At 38.1% G+C, this 26,107-nt stretch overlaps 2 protein-coding genes across 3 annotated transcripts; one reads left to right on the top strand and one right to left on the bottom strand.

The window, feature by feature from the left end:
• Positions 1-718: 718 nt before the first annotated feature.
• Positions 719-22,863, bottom strand: ccdc40 (coiled-coil domain 40 molecular ruler complex subunit). Its single transcript, XM_067459463.1, has 20 exons — positions 22,725-22,863; positions 22,533-22,624; positions 22,216-22,300; positions 21,844-21,950; positions 21,670-21,753; positions 21,275-21,494; positions 20,868-21,025; positions 20,527-20,649; positions 16,114-16,235; positions 15,799-16,042; positions 15,505-15,687; positions 14,790-15,035; positions 14,312-14,525; positions 9,968-10,137; positions 9,228-9,319; positions 5,374-5,494; positions 4,003-4,191; positions 3,237-3,395; positions 2,800-2,937; positions 719-1,188 (listed from the first exon to the last, which is right to left on the bottom strand). The coding sequence occupies exons 2-20, from the start codon at positions 22,620-22,622 to the stop codon at positions 1,072-1,074; spliced, it is 2,862 nt and encodes a 953-aa protein (XP_067315564.1). The 5' UTR covers positions 22,623-22,624; positions 22,725-22,863; the 3' UTR covers positions 719-1,071.
• Positions 22,864-23,104: 241 nt separating this feature from the next.
• Positions 23,105-24,355, top strand: anapc11 (APC11 anaphase promoting complex subunit 11 homolog (yeast)). 2 transcript variants are annotated; one of them, XM_067459495.1, is made up of 4 exons: positions 23,105-23,231; positions 23,787-23,900; positions 23,998-24,139; positions 24,262-24,355. In XM_067459495.1, exons 2-4 carry the CDS (start codon positions 23,792-23,794, stop codon positions 24,275-24,277), a joined length of 267 nt encoding a protein of 88 aa, XP_067315596.1. In that variant the 5' UTR covers positions 23,105-23,231; positions 23,787-23,791; the 3' UTR covers positions 24,278-24,355. The 2 variants fall into 2 exon arrangements, with proteins under 2 accessions (XP_067315596.1, XP_067315597.1); XM_067459496.1 differs by lacking the exon at positions 24,262-24,355 and having other exon boundaries at positions 23,998-24,143.
• Positions 24,356-26,107: the final 1,752 nt, after the last annotated feature.

The following is a 26,107-nucleotide window of genomic DNA, read 5'->3' as shown; positions in this document are numbered from 1 at the left end:
AGGTTTACTACAGTCAGCAGGATTTGGGCCATATCCAGACCAGATGGTGGACCTGTGTCTGGACATGACCAACGTATTCGTTCCTGAAATGTCTGAAGAGAGTGTGTCAATTAAACTCCCCCTGTAAATGCTGCATCGACACAGCATCCTCACTAAACCCATCTCCAGCATGACGACTCCAATCTTTCAAATAATTTTTCAAATATCTATTTATCTAATATGACTTGTGATCTGTAAAGTTCCCAGAATCATAATCATACACTGTGTTTCTCGGCCAGAGGAGAACTGGCACCCTTACTGAGCCTGTTTCTTCCCAGGTTTTTTCTCTGTTCTGGCCCTGAACGAGTTTTGGTTCCTTACCACCGTTTGTCTTTTGCTTTTTGCTTGCATGGTTGGGGACACTTAAATTTCAACTATATTACCAATCTGCCTGCATTATATGACACTATATGATAATTGAAATTAGCTGGATAACATTGCAGTTTTAACCAGAGCAACTGTACAGCCGAATCAAATTCTGTTGCATTATTTTCCTGATAACACTGTAAAGCTGCTTTGAAACAATTGGACTTGTAAAAAGTGATATATAAATAAAGATGACTTGACTGATAATAACACAAACATTTTGCCATGAGCTTTATTGTAATTAAGCTTTCAGTTTTGTTGCAGGGTTATTTGCAAAGTCATTGCACTTTTGTAGATGCTCTTAGACCCTCACCATCATACATACATATAACTTAAAAATAAGATTTATTTAAAATAATAAAAAATGCACAGTATTTAAGAAATTTAGGGAATTGCTTTAAATGGGATTTCATTTAAGATACTCAATACCAATGTTTTTTTTAAAGTAAATATGGTTGCAACTGTGTTTACACTGATATATTAAAGTTAGTTTAATATGGAATTTTTTACTATATCTGAAGACATCCTTTACTTACTTCTTGATAAAAACATTCTTACCATAACAGACATTCAGTCTCTATATTGCTGTCATTATAATAAACCAGACATCGTACTAACCAGGCCGAATGCTACCAAACATGACGTCTTTTATTTTGTATTTCAGGGTCACTGGCAGCCCTGGAGTCCATTGTGTTGGTGTTCTGCCAATGTGAGGTTGATCCTGTGGAGAGCACTGTGGTGTTGAGGGTACTCTTCGGCCAAATTCTGGATAATGGAGCTGACCTGAGATAAGAGTGCAGACATTAATTAGCATCATTAGTCTTGTTTACTACACTCTAAAAAATGCTGGGTTAAAAACAACCCAAGTTGGGTTGAAAATGCACCGACCCAACAATTGGGTTGTTTTAACCCAATGGTTGAGTTGTTCTTACCCAGCAATTGGGTTGTCTTAAGCAACATTTAACCCAACCACTGGGTTAAAACAACTCAACCATTGGGTTAAAACAACCCAATTGTTGGGTTGGTGCATTTTCAACCCAACTTGGGTTGTTTTTAACCCAGCATTTTTTAGAGTGTAGTTTTTGAAATCACATGCTTTTGCTTTTCTCCACTTTTTCTTACTGGTTTTATTCCAGCTAATGATAATATCACAAAACTTTTGCCGTTGTAAATTACCTTTAATGAAAATTAATTTTGAGTCTACAACTAGACATTATAATTTGAATTTGCTATGCATGTTACTACTGTTAATGTACAAACAAAGGCAATCCGACCTGAAAATAGTGTGATTCTGAAATCAGAGCTGTCCTTACTAAATACTGAAAGTTTTATTGACGGTTTCAAGCAAATATGTTGTTGGTTGGGGACACTTAAATTTCAACTATATCACCGATCTGCCCGCATATGATAATTGAAATTAGCTGGATGATATCACCGTTTTCTCCAGAGCGGCTGTAGAGCTGAAACAAATTCTGTTGCATTACTTTCCTGTTAACACTGTGAAAATGCTCTAAAAGAATTGGACTAAAAAGCGCTATATAAATAAAGGTGACTTGACTTGTCCCTGATTGAAAATGTATACATTTGAGGCTGCCTAATTTACTTTAACTGTTCCTAAATCTGTTTTCTCATCGACTACATAAGCCATTTGCTGCTATTTTATAGACATGATACCATAAACACTGATACTTATATATACATTAATTTACGCATACCTTGTATTCAAGACAGTAAAAGACTTGACACTAGGACTGCATCCAAAACCTGGAAAATGCTGCCTTCGGAGGACACATTTGAAGGTATATTCCGAATCTAAGGTTAGCTTCACTTCCTTTCTCCTGAGATACATTCATCTGATCGATTTTTGAATGCAGCATACATGTATGTTTTACTGCCTTTGATATCCTAAAATCTTTTACTTTCCATTCTGTGACAGTTGAGCTGGGGGGAAAAAGATGGCACCCGAAAGTTTCGCTTGCTAGTCAGATCATGAAACGGTTACATTGTCTAACAAGTCTGTCCAAAATCAGATTTGTGAGGTGTCTTCATGAACAAATGCTGCCTTACAAGCCATTGTCTGATAAGGCAGCAATGCAATGAGTCAGCTGCCTAGGTTTTTGGATGCAGCCTCGGTTTTATACGCTATGTTAGGCTAGCAAGCTCATTGGTTGCAGATGTGACAGGAACAATCAGCTTCTGTCATATAGTTAACAACGTAAATGCCATCAGGTTGCATTAAGGACCCATCCCCCTCAGCCATCTAGAGTTCCATGACAGAACTTGATATGTATATACCAGCTTTGCAGGAGATACAATATTTCAGCTTTTATTCATTTCCAGTATTCTTGTGGTCTACTTAATTATAAGAGAATCTACAGTGGACTTTCCGCTGACCATTTTCAATCGCTCTTCGTGTTTCTGCGTCGCCAGCTCCACTGCCATGTCTCCGCTTGCCACTGGAGTGTACCGTCCTTCTTTAACAGCCTGCAGGTGTTTCGCCCGACCCTGCAGCACAGGTAGACGAGACAAATTCTACAGGAGAGAGAAGAAAATCATTGGTCACATAAGTGACATACAAAAGCAAGCACTTGCAACCACAGCCCCCCACCCCCATTGCATTGTATAAACATTTAAGCGTGTCATATGATGTTTCCTGCGATTGTGATTCTTGTGTAAATATAGTCTATGTAAACACACTCGCTTTGTGTGGTGCCACGTATATGTGGAATAAGATTGCTCTACATAGGCTGATTTAACCATAATGTAATCACAGGGTATCTAGAATTGTGTGGCATATGCTGTTGTTGACTCTCTCTCTTGGTGACACTGACTCTCTCTTTGGCTTCTTGTAGTGCGCTGAGGTTTTGGGTGAGAACCACTCTGGTATTCTGCAGGTCGCTGAGATGCATATGTTTGTCTCGGAGGCTGGAGGTCATAGAGTCCTGCCTCTCCTCCATCTGAGCTATAACACCATCACACTCTTCTGCTTGCTAAACACACACATACAGTAAATAACAGTGACAGATATTTTGTAAATAAAAAATAGAAGATAAATGTCATATACATGGTTATTTTTATCGGTAACTAAAATGAAACTGAACACTAAAAAATAACATTGAATTAAAACTAAATACATTTTTGGAAAAACTGAATCTAGACAAAAATAAATGTTCATGGCCCTAAGCTAACTAAAATAAAATTATCCATGAATAATTTTTTCTTTTAGATGTTGAATATATATGAAATGATCACACTAGTTGCTATTTATCAAAAAAATAAATGGGCAATAAATATTGATTTGTGTTCAAAACTCTACAAAGTTACAAAGAAATTCAGTTGGCTGAGACATTGGTCATTTGTTTATATAGTTAACCAGTCATTAAGCAAAAATATTTTGATATTTTCTGAATGCCACCATAACTTTAGCAGCTCTACTACAAGAAAAAAAAAGTAAAAAGTAAACTAAACCTTGAAAAAATATATTTATACATAAAGTAAAAACTAACAAATATTAAACTAAATACATAAATAACTTAAATTATTCAAAATAAAATAAAAGTGAAAGATCTAAACTATAATTGACACACACACACACACCTTCTTAGTTTGGAGAATCTTTCGGCGGAGGCTCTGTAGAGTGTTGTGGTAATCGCTGTGTGTAGGCTGCTTATGGTCAGACCGTGCCTGAGCCTCACTCCGAACAGATATAGTCTCACGTCTGGCCACCACTGACTCCATATCTCTCAACAATCTCTCCTGCTGCTTCATCAATTGAGCATAACGAACCTTGACACATACATAAGATCTATTCAGACTGAAACCACACTCATAAGTATTACTGTATCTTAAAGGGGGGGTGAAACACTCAGTTTCAGTCAATCTCATGTCAATCTTGAGTAACTATAGAGTAGTATTGCATCCTTCATATCTCCGAAAAGTCTTTAGTTTTATTATATTTATAAAAGAAATATGGGCTGTACCAAGTCTTTCCGGAAAAAACGAGCGCCTGGAGGCGTATCGTGTGGGCGGAGCTAAAGAATGACGAGCGGTGACGTCCTCAAGCGTGGAGAAACTCATGGCCATCGAGCTCAGCTAGATATACGATCCAGGATCATTCAGAGGCAGAAATAAATTGAACAGGAGAAACAGCAACATCAGGACGTCCATTTCTGTGTACTGTATTTGGTGGCCTGTCAACATTCGTTTTATGGACTATTGTATGCGACTAAACCTTAGCAGTAGCAAGCAAAACGGTTTTGCATGTCAGACTAGTGTAACGTTATACATAGAACAACAATAGAGTCCGTTAGCGCATTTGAAAGACGAAGCACGCGAACGTGTCGTTTACTGATGTTTACTCACGTGACGATAACCAACAGCACAGACATTTGAAGCAGTTTTACTCACCGGCTGCTTCCAAAGCAGGACCGAACCTTTATCGCTGGGACCGCTCCGTCAAAAACACACTTCTTTGGTATGATTTGGTAAAGTCCTGACAGCAGTGAACGGTGGAAATCCACTTTTGCGACGCGACTGAAGCGATGTTGTGAAGCTTCCCTTCTGCATTCAAAACGGTTCAAATGCAGCGCTGCCCTCCCGGAATGCTGTGCTGAAGCGTTGAAGTCGCTTGATGTCATGTCACCCATAGGAATAAAGTGGAGCGCGGCGCCTGGATCGACTGGATCTGCACCTGAGAGTGTGTTTATGAGCGTGCATTTCCTCTCTCGCTCTAGTCACACGCGGGCGCGCACCCTACCGGGAGAAGAGCCCGTACGGCCCATACAAGGACCTTCCACTCTATTAACGTCAAGCCGAGCCATACTCGAAAAAAACTCTCCGAAACTTGTGAGAAACCGGAAGGAGTATTTTTAACACAGAAATACTCCATCAAACGTCCCCCCCCCCCCCCCCCCCCCCCCCAATACTTAATACTTTTACACATACAAACCTTCTAATTTATACACATACCTCCATACGGTGAATCTCTGCCCTCATGGTCCTTATGTCTCCCTGTCCGATGTCTGAATCAATGGCAGAGCGAGTCTCTCGCATCAGCTGGGTTCTCTTCTCCCACAGCATGATCTGCTGCCTTCACACATACACAAAACAGTGGAAACAAATATATAGCATGTATGAATGTATTAACTCTACACAACGTTGATTCTTCAGTGCATGAATGTCAGTGCATGAATAAAAAAAATAAAATAAAAAACTCTTTCCCCCTCTATTTCTCCTTTCTTCTTCCCTTTTCTGGTTTTTGCTACTCTGAGCGGTGTACAAATCTTGGTATTTAGGGCACTTTTTGTGTTTCGTTGCCTCTTCTTGACGGATCGCTACCTGTTCTCCTGAGTTGTAAGTCGCTTGGATAAAAGTCTCTGCTAAATGCATAAATGTATATGTAAATGTAAATGTAAATGTGAATGTGCATTTGTATGTATGGCTATATCTCATACCTTTAAGCTATGTTCAGAGTTAGCTGCTCATTCAGCTCCAAAGATGCCCAAAAATACATACGGATTTACAATAAGGTCTCATTAGTTAATGCCGTATCTAACATTAACTTAACAATGAGCAATGCATTTGCTACAATATTTATTAATCTTCGTTAATGTTAGTTAATAAAATAAACAACTGTTCAGGTTAGCTTGAGCCATTTAAATTATATTAACAGATACAAGTTTTAATTTGAATTAAAGCTGCGAGCAGCAATGACAGGCCCAAGCCGGTGGCACCGCCACCCTGGGGCTTCAGACAAATTGTGCACGACAGGCAATATGCATTTAAACAGGAGAGTATTTTTAAATCGCTCAAATATGCCACATTTCTCGCAGCAGCTGGTGCAGCTATGACCACAAGTCACACCCATGATGTAATTTAAATATAGATGAATTCTAATGTAATATGATATAATAGGTAATTTTCAAATATATGCAAAGTTATCTTTTGCAGCTCAAAATTTTGTAAGTCCAGAAGGCCAGTATTTAATTCAAGGTCTTTTTATATTTTATTAACACAATTATTAAACTAATTATATAAAACTATATTGTTAGTGCCCTACAAATGAAGTTGAATTCACCAATTCATTAACTGCAGCAGTTGGTGCTGCTATGACTACGAACCACAACAGTCACATCTAAGATCAATTAAATTTAATGAATCAATTTCATGTCAGATGATGTCACATCAATTTCAAATGAGCGCAAAATACCGTCCGAATGGTGATATTCTGTCTGCACAGGCAACACAGTCTGAAATCCGTACATTTATTTCTACTGCTTTTGTTACACTTTTGCAGGAACCAATCACAGACTAACTTATCCACCTGGCACGCTATTGGCAGGTTTACCACGATGACGGATAGAGAAACGATGGATCGTTGCTTATAGTCTGTTTAGTTGACTATCCGATTGCATACAGAGTCATTCGAATAATGCTCTTTGATCACCCCTCTTGTGCAGTAGAAAATACAGAGCAGACTGCCCAGACCAATGTTTAATCTTAAATTGAGCTTGGTCTGGTGATAGCCAGACAACTTATAAACTACAAAATCATGTGAATTTTTTTATTTTATTTTTTAAATCAATTTGATTTATATCAGTAAAAAAATTATTTAAAGACATATGTGTATTTTCAAACACAGCAAATGACCTTCTGTAGAGCCCATGTATAGAAAACACCACACACACACACACACACACACACACACACACACACACACACAAACACACAAACACACACACACACACACACACACACACACACACACACACACACACACACACACACTCATGCAATTTCAAGCATGCTAAGTCTCAAAAACACCCAAAAAGATAATTAAACTTTGACACTTTGCCATAGCAACAGCATATAAAATATCAAGAATCCATTCGTATGTCTATATCTGTCATGTTTTCACATTATACTGATGAAGTTTGAAGTAAATCGGGTGAAAGACAGTGATTCAAAACATTTTCAAAAAGTGACACACATCCTACTGCCAGTTGGTGGCGCTATAACTTTGACTGAATATTGGCATGTAGATGTCTTCAGGCCAGGACTCTTGTCAAATATGGGAAGTTTGAGGCAGATCGGACATCCTTTACAACATGTATGCCTGAGTTACAACAACTTCTTGTGTTATGGCGAAACATCAACATTTGTGAGGCCACCATGGACACACCCTTCAGGGAAAACTCAAGATCTTCATAATTTAACACCACAAAGGCCTCTTTTTTGTAGGTATTGGGATGTTGAATGGATCATCGCCCCCCCCCCCCCCACACACACACACACACACACATACACTTTTGACAAAAGATTGCATTAATTTTGCAAAAGATGGTGCTACTGAGCTCCTCCACCACGATCGTTTTTAAGTCTTTGCCCATATCTACTGGACAGCATGTCTGATGAGTGTGTCGAGTTTCATGTAATTTGAAGCATTTTAAGAGTCTCAAAAGCAGCAAAAAAGAATGTTATAGTTTGATGTGTTACCGTGACAACAGTATTTACAATATCAAGAAGTGCTGACCAGCTTTATATCTGCTATGTTTTGACATTGTACTGATGAAGATTGAAGTAAATCGGGTAAAAATAAGACGGTGATTTCAAAGCATTTTGAAAGTGACACACTTCCCTGCTGCCAATTGGTGGCGCTATAACTTTGACTCACAATAGTCACATGCATGTGATTGGCCTCTTACAACAAACACACAGCTGAAGTTTCATCCAAATCAGTCAATGTATGCAGAATTTATAACACACTTCCTGTTTCCCATTTCTCCCAATAAATTTGTCTCCTCGCCACAGCCAAGCCGTTTGAGATATCAAAAGTCCGCTCGCAATTTAGCATCCTCAGTGTCTTGACCTTATGCTGACCGAGTTTGGCACTGACAGGGTCAATCGCCTCGGAGGAGCATATCAAATTCCAGAGCATGCGTTTTCTGAACAACCCTTAATAGCTCACTTCCTGTTGGGCTGACGCATAATTTAGAGCACAAAAGTTGTTTGGCCCGATGAGATCTATATGTGTACCGAGTTTCATATATGTACGTGCAAGTGTGTTTGATATATGGGCCAAGTTTTCAGACCCCAATTCCTGCCACGCCCGGGTACCAGCTTTGGTCCGGCCCTTATGGCTGCAGATTCCGATGTGTGTGCAAAGTTTCAAAAGTTTTACAGCATGATAAGGGCCCCCGAAAGTGCCCGAATAGTCGGAAAAAATGAAATTGTCCTTAGAAGAACAATAGGGCTCCTGTCCAGGGGCAGGGGCAGTGTAAGTGGATAGAAAATACAGTTTGTACAGTATAAAAACCATTATGCCTATGGAAGGTCCCTAAATGTCACAAAAACAAATGTGTGTGTGTGTGTGTGTGTGTGTGTGTGTGTGTGTGTGTGTGTGTGTGTGTGTGTGTGTGTGTGTGTGTGTGTGTGTGTGTGTGTGTGTGTGTGTGTGTGTGTGTGTGTGTGTGTGTGTGTGTGTGTGTGCCCTTGTTAACATTACATTGTGGGGACCAAATGCCCCCATAAGGATAGTAAAACCTGAGATCACCTACATTGTGGGGACCAGCCAGCGGTCCCCACTTTTCAAAAGGCTTATAAATCATACAGGATGATGTTTTTTGAAAATGTAAAAATGCAGAATGTTTTGTGTAATGGGTAGGTACGTATATACATATACAAAATATACAGTTTGTACAGTATAAAATCATTATGTGTATGGAAAGTCCCCTTAAAAAATGGAAACCCAACATGTTTTACATACTGTTAGTCCCAACGAAACAAATGTGTGTGTCCGTGTGTGTGAAGAGTATTGGACTCACTCTGCCTCCACTAGGCTGTTGATAAGTCTCTCTTTCTCTTCATTTAACCTCTCCAGCTTCAACTGAGTCTCAACTGAGTCCCTCTCAGCCTCCTACACATATACAAGATACAAATAAACTTTTCAAAATGTTTTTTAACAATAAATCATGTGATTGATAATTACATGTCAATTTACAGAGATTCTCAACTCTGACTTCTGAGGTTTACTGTGCAGCAGAATTTGAAATCGAATCAAACATAACTTAATCAAGGTCTTCAGGATTACTTAAAATAAGGTTACAACCGAATGTAACTGCAGTGTACATGGATGAAATGTCTGCTATAACAGAATGGGAAGCTAAATAATGTATTGTTTAACCATCAACATTTTCATTGATAAATATTCTATCAGGTTTTATTTGTGTTATAGAATAGAACATGTAGTATTGTGTTTACATTACTAGTGATAAATGTTTAAATTACTGCTGATCTTTTGCGTATTTACTATCTTGAATACACTGGGGGGGGGGGGGGGGGGGGGGGGGGGGGGGAACTGCCCTTTATTGTTAAACAGTATATGAGTATACAGTAATGATATTCCCAAAGGAATATTGGATATTTTTTACTGTAGGATGTCTGCTTGGGAAAATTATAAACAGAGAAAATTAAAATAATAAGATGAGAATAATACAGAAAAAATTTGTGGATAAGGAAAAGGCCTGATTTTCCATATTAAGCTATACAGTGTGTAGAGTTGCACCTTGAGTCTCTGTCTGAACTCTGTTTCCATCAGACTGTTGCTCTGCTGCAGGGCTTGATTCAGATCGCTGTTTTTACTGAGCAGGGAGTTCAGTTTCACCATATCTGCCATGAGAGCTTTGATCTGTTTATCCAGATCTGCCTGCTCACGCAGTTCCTGCTCCATCTCACCTTATACACATAAACATAACCAACACACATATACAGAGGATGATATTAATAATGTATATTTTTTAGAAAAATTGTATTACTTTGTTTTCTCTCTTTGTTCAAATGGCAAAAAGATTTGTACTTAATATATTAATGGTGTCCTGCGACGCTTTGCACAAATTATGGGAGTAACTTCCATTAAACTGTAAACTATCAGTGAAAGGCTCGCTCTATGAACACAATAATACACCTTTTGTTTTAAAACTGGCTACAATGAAGTTATATTATTATACTCACCATTCAACCATCAAACATTAAGAGGAAACTTAAAAGTGTAAAAGCATTAACAGAGTTCTTTCAACAGACCATGAATTACCCCAAAAACATTCCTGCAAACAATGTTAACAGTGATTAGAAGTGACGTGATTAAGTAGCATGGCATCTTACGCACAGAAGCCATTGTCCAGTGGTGTCTGGTTTTCATTGGCATGTGCCAGTGGATAGTGGTATGTGCTATAAAATCTATTTAAATTATATATTTTTTAAATATTTAAAAACTGATAATGATACCATTTATGTGTTTCACATTCTTTCTGGGAAAAGAAAGCACCGCTCCAACTTCTGAAAATGACCAGCAGTGTTTTAGCAAAAATTTGTCACAAATCCGACAATATAATTTTAACATCAATGTTTCCCAGAAAGAATGTGAAACACATAAATGGTATCATTATCAGTTTTTAAATATTTAAAAAATATATGATTTAAATAGATTTTATAGCACATACCACTATCCACTGGCACATGCCAATGAAAACCAGACACCACTGGACAATGGCTTCTGTGCGTAAGATGCCATGCTACTTAATCACGTCACTTCTAATCACTGTTAACATTGTTTGCAGGAATGTTTTTGGGGTAATTCATGGTCTGTTGAAAGAACTCTGTTAATGCTTTTACACTTTTAAGTTTCCTCTTAATGTTTGATGGTTGAAGGGTGAGTAGAATAATATAACTTCATTGTAGCCAGTTTTAAAACAAAAGGTGTATTATTGTGTTCATAGAGCGAGCCTTTCACTGATAGTTTACAGTTTAATGGAAGTTACTCCCATAATTTGTGCAAAGCGTCGCAGGACACCATTAATATATTAAGTCCCTGTGTGTACAAATTGACCTAAAGTGCCGCTGAAATATATTTCTAATCAAGATTTTTTTTTTTTACAAGAAATGTCTCATTTTAATCCCACCAGCTTTTGTGATAATGTTTCAGTGAAAAACTAAACTTTCAAAAAGTATTCTAATATTCACAGCTTGGTAAAGCCCATTGAGTCAATTTTTGCAAAGACATAAGTGTTGTCACCTTGTCATATGAGCTTCACCTGTGACTAATAATGGATCAATTAGGTCTCAAGTGTGTATAAAAAGAACTCCAGTACGCTAGACCTTCACATCAACTGCAACTAGACCTCTGCAAACATGCCTAAGATTCACCCTGAGACTAAAGTTTTGATTATCAAGAGGCTGAAGACCAGATCCACTGCTGATGTGGCAGACACCTTCAATGTGTCTCAGCTTCAAGTACAGAGTATAAAAAAAAGATTTGAAGAGACTGGAGACGTTTTTGACAAGCCCAGGTCAGGCAGACCCCGCAAGACAACTGCTCGAGAGGACCGGTTGTTGGCTCGAAAATCCAAGGCCAGCCCATTTTCCACTGCATCAGAGCTCCACGAGACCTGGTCACCTGAAGTCCCTGTGTCAACCAGAACAGTTTGTCGGATTCTGTCTCGAAATGTCCTCCATGGTCGAATCAGTGCCCAGAAGCCAGCACTAAACAAAAGACAATTGAAAAACCGTATGGCATTTGCCAAGGCCCACAGCCTGCTAAAAGGATGGACGCTGGAAAAGTGACAGAAGGTGGATTTTTCAGATGAATCTTCTGTTGAATTACACCACAGTCGCCGCAAATATTGCAGGAGACTTACTGGTGCCCGAATGGATCCGAGATTCACCCAGAAAACAGTGAAGTTTGGTGGTGGAAAAATCATGGACTGGGGTTACATCCAGTATGGGGGTGTGCGAGAGCTCTGCAGGGTGGAAGGCAATACAATAGTCTAAAATACCAAGAAATCTTAGCTACCTCTTATTCCCAACCATAAAAGAGGCCAAATTCTGCAGCAGGGCGGTGCTCCATCGCCTACTTCCATCTCCACATCAAAGTTCCTCAAGGCGAAGAAGATCAAGATGCTCCAGGATTGGCCAGCCCAGTCACCAGACATGAACATCATTGAGCATATGTGGGGTAGGATGAAAGAGGACGCATGGAAGACGAAACCAAAGAATATTGATGAACTCTGGGAGGCATGCAAGACTGCTTTCTTAGCTATTCCTGATGACTTCATCAATAAATTGTATGAATCCTTGCCAAACCTCATGGATGCAGTCCTTCAAGCTCATGGAAGTCATACAAGATATTAAATTTGGATCTCACAGCACCACAACTTAATTTGCTGACATATTTTTGTAGTAAATTTGTTCAATTTCTGTATAGGCGACAAAACTTTTGTCTTGCCAAAATTTGACCTTTCTGTCTTGATTAAATGATAAATATTTTTTCTGTGAAAATTATTTATTTCAGTGCATTAAACATCATTTGGGAGGGTTTTAGCTTTTCATATGAGCTATTTCTAACACCAATTAATTAATTAAAAGTCAGGTTAATATCAGGTATTTCTAGAAAATAGATAAGCGACAAGACTTTTGTCAGGGACTGTAAACAATAAAAAATGTAATGCAAATATTTAAATACCAAAAACTCTTTGGTTGATTTGATAATATATCGTTATATCAACCTAAAACTTAACATTAAGAACATCCAAGTAAACAATGACACCTGAACTAGGGGTGGACCCTTATTTTTCTTATTTTAAATGTATCTTTGTTATTAAAAATTAAAAATAAAAAAAGCAATCTTTTCATTAAATATACACTGATATATAATAAAGCTACAAAGGTTGTTCAGCCAAGAACACTGAGGTATTTTCTCTGGTTCTTCTGTTGTTTGACAGACAGAGGCGGGTTTACTCTATTAGCCGCCTGTCAACTTAAAGGGTTACTTCAGCAATTAGCATATGGCTTTGTAACAGTAGAAACCCTGGAGTATATTCAAATGATTGTGCTTTCCCCCCTCATATCCCCCTGAGACAAGAGATTTATGCATTTTATTTCTGGAAAAATTCCTCCTATGACGCAAATTGACGATATTTGCATTATAGGAGGAATGTTTGGCCAAAGGCTAAAGACTACAGCCAGCAGAGGGAGCCATTTCCGCATGTTTGAACCCACGCATGGGGGATGGGAGATCACACTCAGAGCTCAGCTCGCAGCTACAGGCACTCGTTTAAACGGACCTATGGTGAGCAATGTACGTCTTTTAACTTCTCAAATTAATTTCTATGAAAGTTAAGCTTGCAAAGGCATGAACTGAAATGCGCCAGACTGAACTCGCGTTGTGAATGTATGCCGCGAGTGTAGTCGCGATTACCTCAACTCTCATAACGAGAGCTCATCAGCTCATTTATCTCACTCCTGCAGTTAGTGCTCAGTGCTGTGATACTCGCGCGGTGACTCACTCATTATATTAAACAGAAACGTTCAGTTTTTAATTGTAGTGTGTTCTTCAACTCATTCACAGTAATCAAGTTGGTGACTTTGGGAATGGCCTCACAGGGCGGCGAAGCATTCTGGGAATTGTAGTCTTTCATCCCCATGAGACAAAAATACAATTTCTATCTTTTCTCAGTCTAGAAAGCACCAAATTCAAAACTAATTTCACATTTCTACTACATTGATGACCCAGTTTAAATACAGATTCATCTTCCCAGCACTGAAGTACCCCTTTAAGAGCTAATCAAGTAAGTCACATAAGTACCAGTAATGTAACCAGTCTATTCTCTGCTATATGCGTCAACCTAAAACGTACTCTTTTCACAATGATGAAGTAGCCTATTAAAATCATACAGATATTGCATGTTGTTGCAATGTGCATATTGAGATATGTACAGTTGCGATATTTCGAAAATACAAAATGTACAAAATGTATATGCTACCTTTTAGGAAACTTATAATAATTCTTATGATCATTATCCCTAGTGGTGCAGAAGAGTCTTTGAGAACAGTCTGTATGAAAAGTGGTACCTACTCTCTTTCCTGATCTTGCTCTGTTGCAGTATTGTTAGTTGTGTTTGTAGGATCTGTACAGAAGAGCTGTGGGACTGTTTTTCTTGAGTGAATCTCACTAGCTCCCCCTGCTGCCAAAGCCATAACTGCTGCTGCTCCTTAATAGCAGCACCAACTTCTTCCAGTTCCTTAGACAGGGTGGCTGCACGGATCTCCAGAGGACCTAGATCTTCATGCTACTCACACACACACACACACACACACACACACACACACACACACACACACACACACACACACACACACAATCACACACGCACACAACCACACACATTTTACAGTTTAAATATGCTGTATCTACACAGTAACTAGAATATAAAATAGAGTCTAGATTGATGCTACGGTGTCATCATTAGACAAAAGGGAGGAGTGAGGACTATGTTTTTTTCAAAATATCCATACATTAAAACATGAACAGAGTGAGAAATCTGAGCTCTAACCCCAGTACTGGACACAATATCCTTGATCTTCTTGTTGTAGATGCTGATCGTGGCCTGCTTTCGTTCAATATCTGTGACTTGTTTAGCGATCTCTGTCTCACGAGAAGACAGCAGCAAGTGTTGCTGGCTCATTTCTTGCTCAAGTTCAGCTTGAACTGCAACCAGAGAATCCAGATGTGTCATTACTTCATGCCCCTCCAGGGTTACTGTGTTGATGTCATTCTCCAATTTAGTTAACTGGGCCTCCTAAGAAATCACATACAATGCACAAGTTTGAATTTTGAATTTATATGAAAGTTAAGGTCATTTACATCCCCTGTTTAGTTTAGCTATAAATATTTTATTGTCAATGTCAGGGTTGGTTTATTTTTCTGAGGAGTAACATGTACAGATACCAGACACAAAATAGATTGGGGGAGAGGGATAGGAATGGGGGGTTAGGAACATGGAGTCACAAAAACATGTCCAAAAAACATAGTCATAAAATAGTTTTATTTTTTTGTTTCCACCATAAATTACAAAATATAATTTTGCATTATTTTCTTTTTTTAATTTTGGTGTGAAATGTGATGCTTATTTGTGAGATTCAATAACAAAAATGTCCCTTATGTTTTAATTTTTTGCACTGTGAGGTTTGGTTATATGAGAGGTACATATATAAAATATTTACATATGATTAAACGTACAATTATGAGGTTAGCTAATAGCATCCTACCTTCTCTCTCTTGTGTGCTACAGTTTTATCAGTCAGTCGGCGTGAGTACTTTGCTGCATTATTGTGAGTAAGCTGCTCTTGCAGTTTGTTCATGATCTGGTCCTCCAGGTCCAAACGCAATGCAGACTCTTTCTCCATCTGCTTTCTGAGAGCCTTGAGTTCGGACTGACGCACCTCGTAATCCTGCAAGAGAAATACATAGGTCCCATATATAAACTTCAGACTGATGCTCCGTAGCCTGAACACATCAAGCTGATGAAATATTTGTGCTGTAGGCTGATGTGAATGAAGTACCCCACGCAATGTACTAAGGGTCTTCTCTGTCTCCTGCAGCATTCGAGTATATGTGCTGTACTGGGCCTGTAGGACTTCCTGGTGGTTCTGGGAGTATGTGATGAGTTTACGTGAGGTGGTACAGTCACTCTGGGCTCGGTTCAGACACAGCGTGAGGCGCTCATTCTGCTCTTCTTCCTTTGTGATGGACTTTTTATAGCCCTCTATCTCTGTGTCCAGAGAGCGCACCTGATCATTGGCCAGCCTAGAGGGACATCAATACACATCAATACTGTTGCCTGGGTCATACAGACACATCATGAGCATTCTGTTCACCTCAGTTCCTTGTGCATGGCAGTGTAAGCCTCATCCCTCCTCCTCATCAATAATAGGCTGCTGTTCCATTGCTGGAGTAACTGCCTACGCTCGACAGTCACTGAGTCAAGCTCCAGCTGCGCCTATAGCACACACACACACACACACACACACACACACACACACACACACACACACACACACACACACACACACACACACACACACACACACACACACACACACACACACACACACACATTACTGATATATGCAAATTACATTTTTAGGATATTAGGATATTAAAATTTCAAATCAGTTCTTAAATATAAAATCTATTTGGAATAGAGATAGCAACAAGGGTGCAGATTTTAATTAAATTTAAGGGAGTACAATTAAAATGATACAAATGTTATAATAATAATGACTTGAAAGTTTAAAGAAACAATGAAAGTGTTTATAGACAGACAAACAGATATATTTATTTGAAATGGGACCTATATAAAATTGTACACTACCATTCAAAAGTTTGGATTTTTTTTTTTTTTTTTATAAATTAAGGGCCAGATTTAATAACAGCTTTTGCCAGTGCAAACACTGTTTTGGCATTAAAAAAACTACTTTGAGGATTTACGAAAGACATGCAGTGAGAAATTAGAGCTGAAAAGGTGTGGACAGGGTTATTTTTGGCTGACCTCATTGCATATGCATTTGTAGGAGTTTCCCTTTCAGATGCAACATTTATGGAAGGAGAGTATTTAAATTAATCATGGAAGGTGATTTACTAAGATTTGATCTGGCTGTGATCTTTATTTTGTGTGTCCAGTGTCAACTTTCCACTCCCAAAAAATCTTTACTTTTCTGGAATTGCGCTCTCACACTAATTTGCCCTGTTTAGTTAATCTGGCCCTAATACTTTTATTAAGTATATATTTATTAAATTGATTCAAATTGACAGTAAAATAAATGTATAGTGTTACAAAAGATTTATTTTTCAGGTAAATGTTGTTTTCTTTCTAAAGGGAACTCGCACTGCGGCCTGGGACACTATGGGGAATGCCTCAGCATTACTATTGTCTGAAGCACGTTTAATCATGAAAATCAAATTGACCAGAGACAGCCTATAGCCCTATTTGGATGGTAATTGTTTCTAATATGGACATCTGTAAAAATAAATTTACATGCCACCTCAGCAACAAAATTTTTTGCATTCGGATGACGATTTATTCACACCGTGGAGGAGCTTGTTTTGTGATCCGCACCTGGGAACACTGCTCACGTGGTCAGTCGAATGATTGTCTGCTGTAAAATATGTCATATGCTTGAATAATAAGAAAACATTTATATTTTATTTAATAATAGGAAATTGTTTAAAAAAATTGTATCTCCTCTTTTGCTTCAAAATGCCAAAAGAAGAAACAGGAGCAAGAGACAAAAAATAGAGAGTAGGCAATTTATTGAAAACTGCATTTAAACTCAAACAGGCCGTTCATCAGCTCATCAAAAGTTTAAGACCATAGCCCAAAAATAAATGCTCAGCAGTACTAAAAGTGTCAAAAAAGGACTCAGTAGTGAGTAGCCCCACCGTTCTTGTTGATCACTTCAAAAACTTGTTTCGGCATGCTTGATGCGACTGTTTCCAGGAGGCTGGTGGGAACGTTGCTCCATGTGGTTAAGATGACTTCACGAAGGGCATCCACGGTCTGAAACTGACGTCCATTTTTGTAAACTTCCCTTGCCATCCATCCCCAAATGTTCTCAATGAGATTTAGATAAGGGGAACATGCAGGATGGTCCAAAAGAGCAATGTTATTTTCCTCGAAGAAGTCCTTCGTCAGGCGGGTGTTGTGAATTGCAGCGTTGTCCTGTTGAAAGACCCAGTCATTACCGCACAGATGTGGGCCCTCGGTCAAGAGGGATGCCCGTTGCAACAGATCCACATAGCCAGTCGCCGTTTGACGCCCCTGCACAACCTGAAGCTCCATTTTCCCATTGAAGGAAAAAGCACCCCAGATCATGATGGAGCCTCCTCCACTGTGCTGCGTAGAAAACCTTCTAAGGTGGGATATCCTTGTCATGCAAATAACGTTGGAATCCATCAGGACCATCCAGGTAAAAATGTCCCATGTTTGGTGCTCCCTTGCAAATTCTAAATGGGCAAGTTTGTGTCGTGGGAGGAGACGTGCCCTTGAAGACGTTTTTTGTTCTTGAAGCCCTTCTCTAGCAGATGACATCTTATGGTTATTGGGCTGCAGTCAGCATCAGTAAGGGCCTTAATTTGGGTTGAGGATCAACCCGTGTCTTCACGGACAACCTGTCGGATCCTGCGGCTCAGTGCAGGTGAAATCTTTTTGGGTCTGACTCTTGACTTTTTTGTCCCATAACAAAAAAGTTAAGTTTTATAGAATTCTGACAGGATCACGGCCGTTTCAGAAGAACCGGCGGTACGCAGGCGATTAAATGCATTGATTGGAACGAAGACATAAAAATGCTCGCATAAAAAAAATCATTTGTAAAACATTTACTGCACTTGAAACTTAATTATTTATAATAAACCTCCCAACATTGGCTGCCACTGGTGTGTATAATGTACCCCCAACCCCCAGATTATCATATCAATAATCACAGTACTTATCAACTTCATTTGTAATGATTTTATTAATAGTTTAATTGCAAAATAACCATCTGAGAAATGTATGCAAGCAACATAGTTGCTATTAAAGTACTAACGTTATAGCATTACAAAATTAAACTTTAAACAGAAGTGTCGACACGAATCAATAACATAAAATGTAAGGAAAATGATAAATGTATGTCTGTGTGAAGGATAAGAATAAATGTAGAAAATTGTATTGGACATTCTGTAACTTACATGCCCACAGACAACGTATTCATAAGCGTCCAGTGATTTATATGCTTGTCTCGGGTGTACACGCTCGGTTTCTCAACTAAATACGTATATATCCGACCACTAAGTTATATCTGGCCATCTGCTAACATCTTCTATCCACTCCACTATAGTACGCGGATCTGGTAGCCGAATACCATTTGATAAAGTCAACTTTTTAAAATAACTTTCTCGGTTTGTGTTGCTTAAAGGGGGGGTGAAACACTCAGTTTCAGTCAATCTCATGTCAATCTTGAGTACCTATAGAGTAGTATTGCATCCTTCATATCTCCGAAAAGTCTTTAGTTTTATCATATTTATAAAAGAAATATGGGCTGTACCGAGTCTTTCCGGAAAAAACCGAGCGCCTGGAGGCGTATCGTGTGGGCGGAGCTAAAGAATGACAAGCGCGCAAAGCGGTGACGTCCTCAAGCGTGGAGAAACCCATCTATCTCAGCTAATACAGATAATGATCCACAATCAAATCTGAGGCTGAAATAAATTGAACAGGAGAAACGGCAACATCAGGATGTCCGTCTCTGTGGTATGTACTGTATTTAGGGGCCTTTGTGTGCAGTTTATGAGGACATGATGCGGTTTATGGACTATTGTATGTGACTAGACCTTAGAGGTAGCAAGCAAAACGGTTTTGCACGTCAGAGTCAGAATAGTGTAACGTTATACAGAACAACAATGGAGTAACCGTTAGCGCATTTGAATGACGAAGCACGCGATCGTATCGTTTACTGATGTTTACTCATGCGACGGTAGCCAATAGCAGAGACATTTGAAGTTGATTTACTCACCGGCATCTTCCAAAGCAGGACCGCTCTGTCAAAAACACACTTCTTTGGTATGATTTGGTGAAGTCCTGTGACAGCAGTGACCGTGGAAATCCACTTTGCGACGCGACTGAAGCGATGCCTTGAAGCTTCCCGTCATTTCTGCGTTCAAATCAGTTCAAATGCAGCGCTGCCTTCCCGGAATGCTGTGCTGAAGCGTTGAAGTCGCTCGACGTCACCCATAGGAATAAAGTGGAGCGCGGCGCGTCATAAGTGTTCACGGACGACTGGATCTGCACCTGAGAGACTGTTTACAGCGTGCATTTCCTCTCTCTCCCTCTAGTCACGCGCGCGTGCACCCTACCGGGAGAAGAGCCCATACGGCCCATACAAGGACCTTCCGCTCTATTTAACGTCAAGTAGACCCATACTCGAAAAAAACTCGCCGAAACTTGTGAGAAACCGGAAGGAGTATTTTTAACACAGAAATACTCCATCAAATGTCCAACATTAGTTTTTGAAACTTTGTCTATGTTTAGGATGGGAATCCAAGTCTTTAAAGGTGTAAAAAGCTCAGTATGCATGAAAAAGCATTTCACCCCCCCTTTAATCCGCTCACGTAGCTTGACATGCTGCTGATTCTCGCCACAGTTTGTTGCCAAAATGCGCGCGCATACGTTGCTACGTCATCATTGTATACAAACAGTAAAAGGGTCTATTCCATCAAATTTGACTGTATGCTTCACATGATCTGTTGTTTCTAACCTCAGAAAGAGCTTCCTTTGCAGCCTTTGTCTGCTCAGTCTGAGCGATGATCTGAACTTCATACAGAGAGATCTGCTCTGAGAGCTTTTCCACATGCTTGGTCAAACGCTCAACATAAAGATCCTGATAGAGAGAAAGAGTGAAATGTATAAATAAACATTTGCTCGTTTCAATGAAATGGGAAGAGTGCATTTTATCATTTGTTTTTACTTTTACATATGAGCAGAAGAAATTTAATTTTTTGGTTAAATTAATTATATGAGTGATTAAGTGATAAGTGCTAAAATAGCAACAAAAAGCCCAAATTTGACAAAAAAAAATCATGTGTTTTAGAACTCCACCTGCTGGAATTTTTGCTCCTCTGCCTGAGTTCTCTCCTTCTGGACTTTGTGTGAAGCATTTATTATTGCTTTGATATCCGAACGCAGGTCACTATTGGCCTCCTGCATGTAAAGCAATTTCAGGGCAAGGTTGTCCACTTTAGACTGTAATTCCGAGGCTATAAAGAGATCACATGATCAAGGCAAGACTTAGAGATTTTCTCATCACTGTTCATTACATGCCAAAAATCATCTGTATTAAAACAATAAAAGACCTGTAATCTTTCAGTTGGTGTGCAATGAATCTAAACTATCTGAAAGTTTAATTTTTATCACTACATTATGGAAAATAATGAACTTTTATCACATATTTTTAGAAGGATCTGTATATAAAATCTTAAAATAACACAATTGATAGATCTTCTCACCTTGCATATGTTGCTTTTTGGCCCGACTGGCAATATCTTGGTACTGATTTTTTACCCCATCCAGCTGGTCTTGGGCCTGTCTACGCTGAGCAACAGCCTGGGCATTGGCCTCATGATTTGCATCAAGAGAGGCCTGGAGTCTGGCCAACATTGTGTGGACCATGTATACCTCTTCAGCAAGTTCATGGCGCCTCTGAGCCTCTGCCTTCTCCACTACTATCTACAGCAGAGCATTAATGATTAGTTTCCTTGGCCTCTGTTTGTATGCAAGTGTGTGCATTTCCCGAAGAAAAGAATCAGTCATTTCTGCTTAGTGTGTGCATGTGTAGTTATACAAAGAAATACCTGTATCACTTTTAGAAGAAACTACCAAGAATTTTTGACAGATTTCTTACCTTCTCACGTACATCAAGGTTCAGTCTCTCCACCTGATTACTGAGGGTTTTTTTCAATGCAGACTGGAATCTCTTCATTAGAGGCTAAAGGGTACAAAAATGTTAAGAACATGGGGCATCAGAAAATTAATAAAAAGAACGTTACCACTTTGAAAAAAAAAGTGGGTTACACACATGCTCAGGATCCAGCACCACAACTTCTTCCTCTTCCTCATCTTCCTCTCTGACTCTACTTTCTGACTCAACACCACTTATCTCCAGCTGGAGAGTGTTGTTTATATCTGCAAATAAACAAAATAAAAACTGTAATTAGATAACTCCTCTGATATATCAAGCAAGCAGATCTCTGCATAGTGGGTGGAAATATGGTAGTAAATGGCTGCCGAGATCTGCTTGGTTACAAACATTTTTCCAAATATCTTCCTTTTTTGTTTGGCAGAACAAAGAAATTCATACAGGTTTAGAACAACTTGAGGGTGAGTAAATGATGACAGAATTTTTATTTGTGGGTGAAATATCCCTTTAAATTTGTCACATGAAACATACCAGAATTGTCCAACTGAACTGATCCACTCGTTCCAACATGATTGGTGTGTCTGTCATAATTGTCTGAAAGATCTACCGATTCCCCCTGTAAATAAAATTATTAACAAACATCACTATACATTAAAATATAATAATAATAATAATAATAATAATAATAATAATAATAATAATAATAATCAATTAAAACTTGAGTTTACATTATTTGCCCTGGGGTGGGAAAAATTGGAAAATTAAAGTAAAAAATAAGGCAGCCGTTATCAACTCCGATACAATCTGTATGATGAAAAATAAAAGCTTCGAAACATAAGAATGTAGACCTCTTTAGGCTCAGTGAATTCACCCCGACCCTCTTCTTGAGTTTTCGTCTGATCCTCTGGCAGACCTTCATCACACCCACCGCTTTCCATGTCTTCATAGTCATAAATAGAGTAATACAACTCAGACATATAGACAAACAAATATATAAATATAAAATAAATTAACAGGATAATTTCATTTAAAATGATCACCTGTTTCCGTTGTATCTTGCTCCTTGCTAGCAAAGAGCTGTTATGAGACAGTATTTTACCAATCCCCAAGTATTCAGCTGAAGTAATTAATAATTTTATTCTGGGTAATAAATTAGTTCAGCAGCGAGAGACCTGCAGTGTTTATGTTGCATCTCTGTTGCTAGGAGACGCCACACTTCCGGATTCGCTGTCCTTTTCTAAGGAAGACAAATCGATGTGTAAAAAAAATAAAAATAATAATAATAATAATAAAAAACATGATATAAAATTTTGTATAGCTCTTAAAAGTATTTGTTTATCTTCATTATTATCGTGTTTGTTTAAAACAAGTTTTAAGATTAGTTCTTCCACACAATAGGTGGCGCTGTCGTGCTTTCAGCTGACTTCAGCCTCTTAGAGAGCGCGAAGAAAGCTGAGCTCAAGCTGCGTTGCGCTCAACTTAGGAGAGATGATATTGACGTGAGAACATCGACGTAGTGAGATTGATCAATGTTTATGCATTTGTGGGTCAGTATTATGAATCATCATTTTAATAATTTACTCTTCATCATGCACGGAAACGACATGTTAGATTCGTATTACGTCCGTGTTTTCAGGCTAGTGTTTTCACACCACTCATCTAACGTTATATAGATCAGTGTTTCACACAGATGAGCTGACATGGGTGGATATGTCATTGTACATTAGCAAAACGGGATAAAACTAAGAATAAAGTCATAACGGTACAATGTTTTGACGTGATAATGAGAAGCATTTTCATTAACAGTTAAATACTCCGTTGTATTTTTTAATTACCATGTAGCAATCGGAGTATGAACATGGTATTTCATTCAGTACCATTATTGAGTATTTGTGAGTGCAATCAAAATGTTTATTTTTTTACAAATAATTTTCTAGTACTAACAAAAAACTGGGAAACTCGTGGAAAGTCATTGGTAAAAAGATGTGAGAACCCTGCAGGCTTATATCAGTCGCATTTACCATCTGAATCCATCATTGTGCCATACTACTAGGCCACAGTGCCTTTTGTATGTGAGTGATTCTTGTTTTTGTGAATTCCAGAAGTGATGAAGGTTAAAATAAAGCAATGGAATGGTGTGGCGTCCTGGTTGTGGGTGGCCAACGATGAGAACTGTGGCATCTGTCGAGCACCTTTCAATGGCTGTTGCCCAGATTGTGGGTAACCTGATTTCACTTTATCATGGACAAAGATTACACTGCCTGTGCCTTTGCAGTTCTCTCGTGAAATATCCTACTGTTTTGGTTTTACCAGGTAAGGTCCCAGGAGATGACTGCCCGTTGGTTTGGGGTCAATGCTCTCACTGTTTCCACATGCACTGCATCCTGAAGTGGCTGAACTCTCAGCAAGTACAGCAGCAGTGCCCAATGTGCCGTCAGGAATGGAAGTTTAAAGAGTGAGCTCGCCTGTCAGGCAACAGCACGACACTTGGCTTTTCACTGTGAACTTTGTATACATTCTTAAAAAGGGTCTTTAGGTGACTTCTGTCATAGTAATGAATGTTTGTTTGTTTTTCAGGGGAGACACTTCATGAGGAGATTTAAAAAAAGTGCACCACAGATTGTTTGTTTATTATAAAATGTTTTTTATGATTAAATATCCCACAAAATGACATTTAAAACAGACATGGTATGGCTTTGTAAAAAACAAAAAAACAAATACAGCAGACTGATTAACAGTCCAAGGGGCAGTCATTTTTTTTAAATTACGTACATAATGTCATAGGACACTGACAACTTAAATAACTGACATGATACACCCACCATTTAAAATTGATACCATTATCTTACATTAATTAGTTATTTTGAGAAAGTAAGTTGTCACTCATTCTTAACTAACATATTTGTAAAGGGGTTAATTTTAAAATGTAAAATGCATTTTTATCCAGCTGTATTGAGATTTGAATCTGCCTTGATTGTCTAAAAATTATCCCTATAAAATAATCAACATAGGCTCCACTCTGAACCTCATTACTGAATGGAATATATATATATATATATATATATATATATATATATATATATATATATATATATATATATATATATATATATTTTTTTTTTTTTTTTTCTTCTTTCTACATTACATTACATTCTTAGATATCACACTTATTCATAGGGTGAAACCAAATAACTGACTGGAATAAATGCAAGCTGCCAGCCAACTACATACACAGTACGTTGTACTGAGACTAAAGTATTGACATAAATTAATGCAGCAATATTTAAGGATGCAAAGGATTGAAATAAGAAAGCATCTATTTAACATTAAGCCTAAGAAATACAACAAAAGAGCATTGGCACATCCTTGGATTTTTGGATCTTTGAGCCTTTATGGCTAATTTGAACAAGTTACTGCTTCCAAATAAATAAATAATATATATATATATATATATATATATATATATATATACACACACACACACATAGTACATGCATTTATCCATGTCAAATCTGTACTGTATTCTTCCTACAGATATCAAGAAGTTATTCAGAGTAGCAAAGTCCAATAGAAGAGAGTGCATCCAAGGAAAAAGTGTGCAGTCAAGGTACTTTATGGCATAGGGTTTGCAATAGTCCATCAAAACTTGAGGATGGCCATGGGCTGCTTTCAAATGAAAAAGCCTCTATTATCAGATGGCCAATACATTTTTTTTTTTAAGTTCTAAAAACGCAATGCATTTCAGCCCATGCCTTCCTCGTGGAGAGCAACATAACAGACTCAACAAATAATCCAAATACTTATTAAATCCTGGATATTTATTATCTTTAAACCTTTAGTTTATAAATCCACCAGTGAATATGAACACCTGTTAAATGAACTAAACAGAGAATAAAAAATAGGAATTCAAATGGAGAAATGTCTGTATTTCAGTACATTTTCAGAAACAATATACATTCTTGGTTAGAAAAAGTGCTACATTAAAATGTTTTCTGTCAGATTATTAAAATAAGGTTGGAGGTAAGTTGAACCACTGTGTCAACAACCATCATTTCTTTTTCTTTAAAAAAAATACTTTTTGAGTAATTTAGTTCTTTCTGTCCTGGTTTCACAGACAGAACATAGATTGAGCCAGGATTAGGACTTATTTCAATTATGACTTTTATGTAGCTTTTATAAATGTGTCTTGAAGAAGAAAAAAATGCCAATACTGTTGTGCATATGGAGACAAAAGTTGATTTAAGAAAAAAAAAAAAAAATCTGAAAATCTGCATTTTAGTCTGGTATTGGTACTTAATTGTCTATGAAACAATGGTCTGTTTTCAAATCACCAACCTGGCTCAAGCCTAGATAAATGAAAACATTGTATACCATTTAACATTTTAAAAGCATTCATTAAAATATAAAGGGCACTTCCTGATTT

Source organism: Pseudorasbora parva, chromosome 12 (genome assembly GCF_024679245.1).
Source record: "Pseudorasbora parva isolate DD20220531a chromosome 12, ASM2467924v1, whole genome shotgun sequence".
In the NCBI taxonomy this organism is placed as follows: Eukaryota; Metazoa; Chordata; class Actinopteri; order Cypriniformes; family Gobionidae; genus Pseudorasbora; species Pseudorasbora parva.
This window is presented reverse-complemented; position numbering and strand designations above follow the sequence as displayed.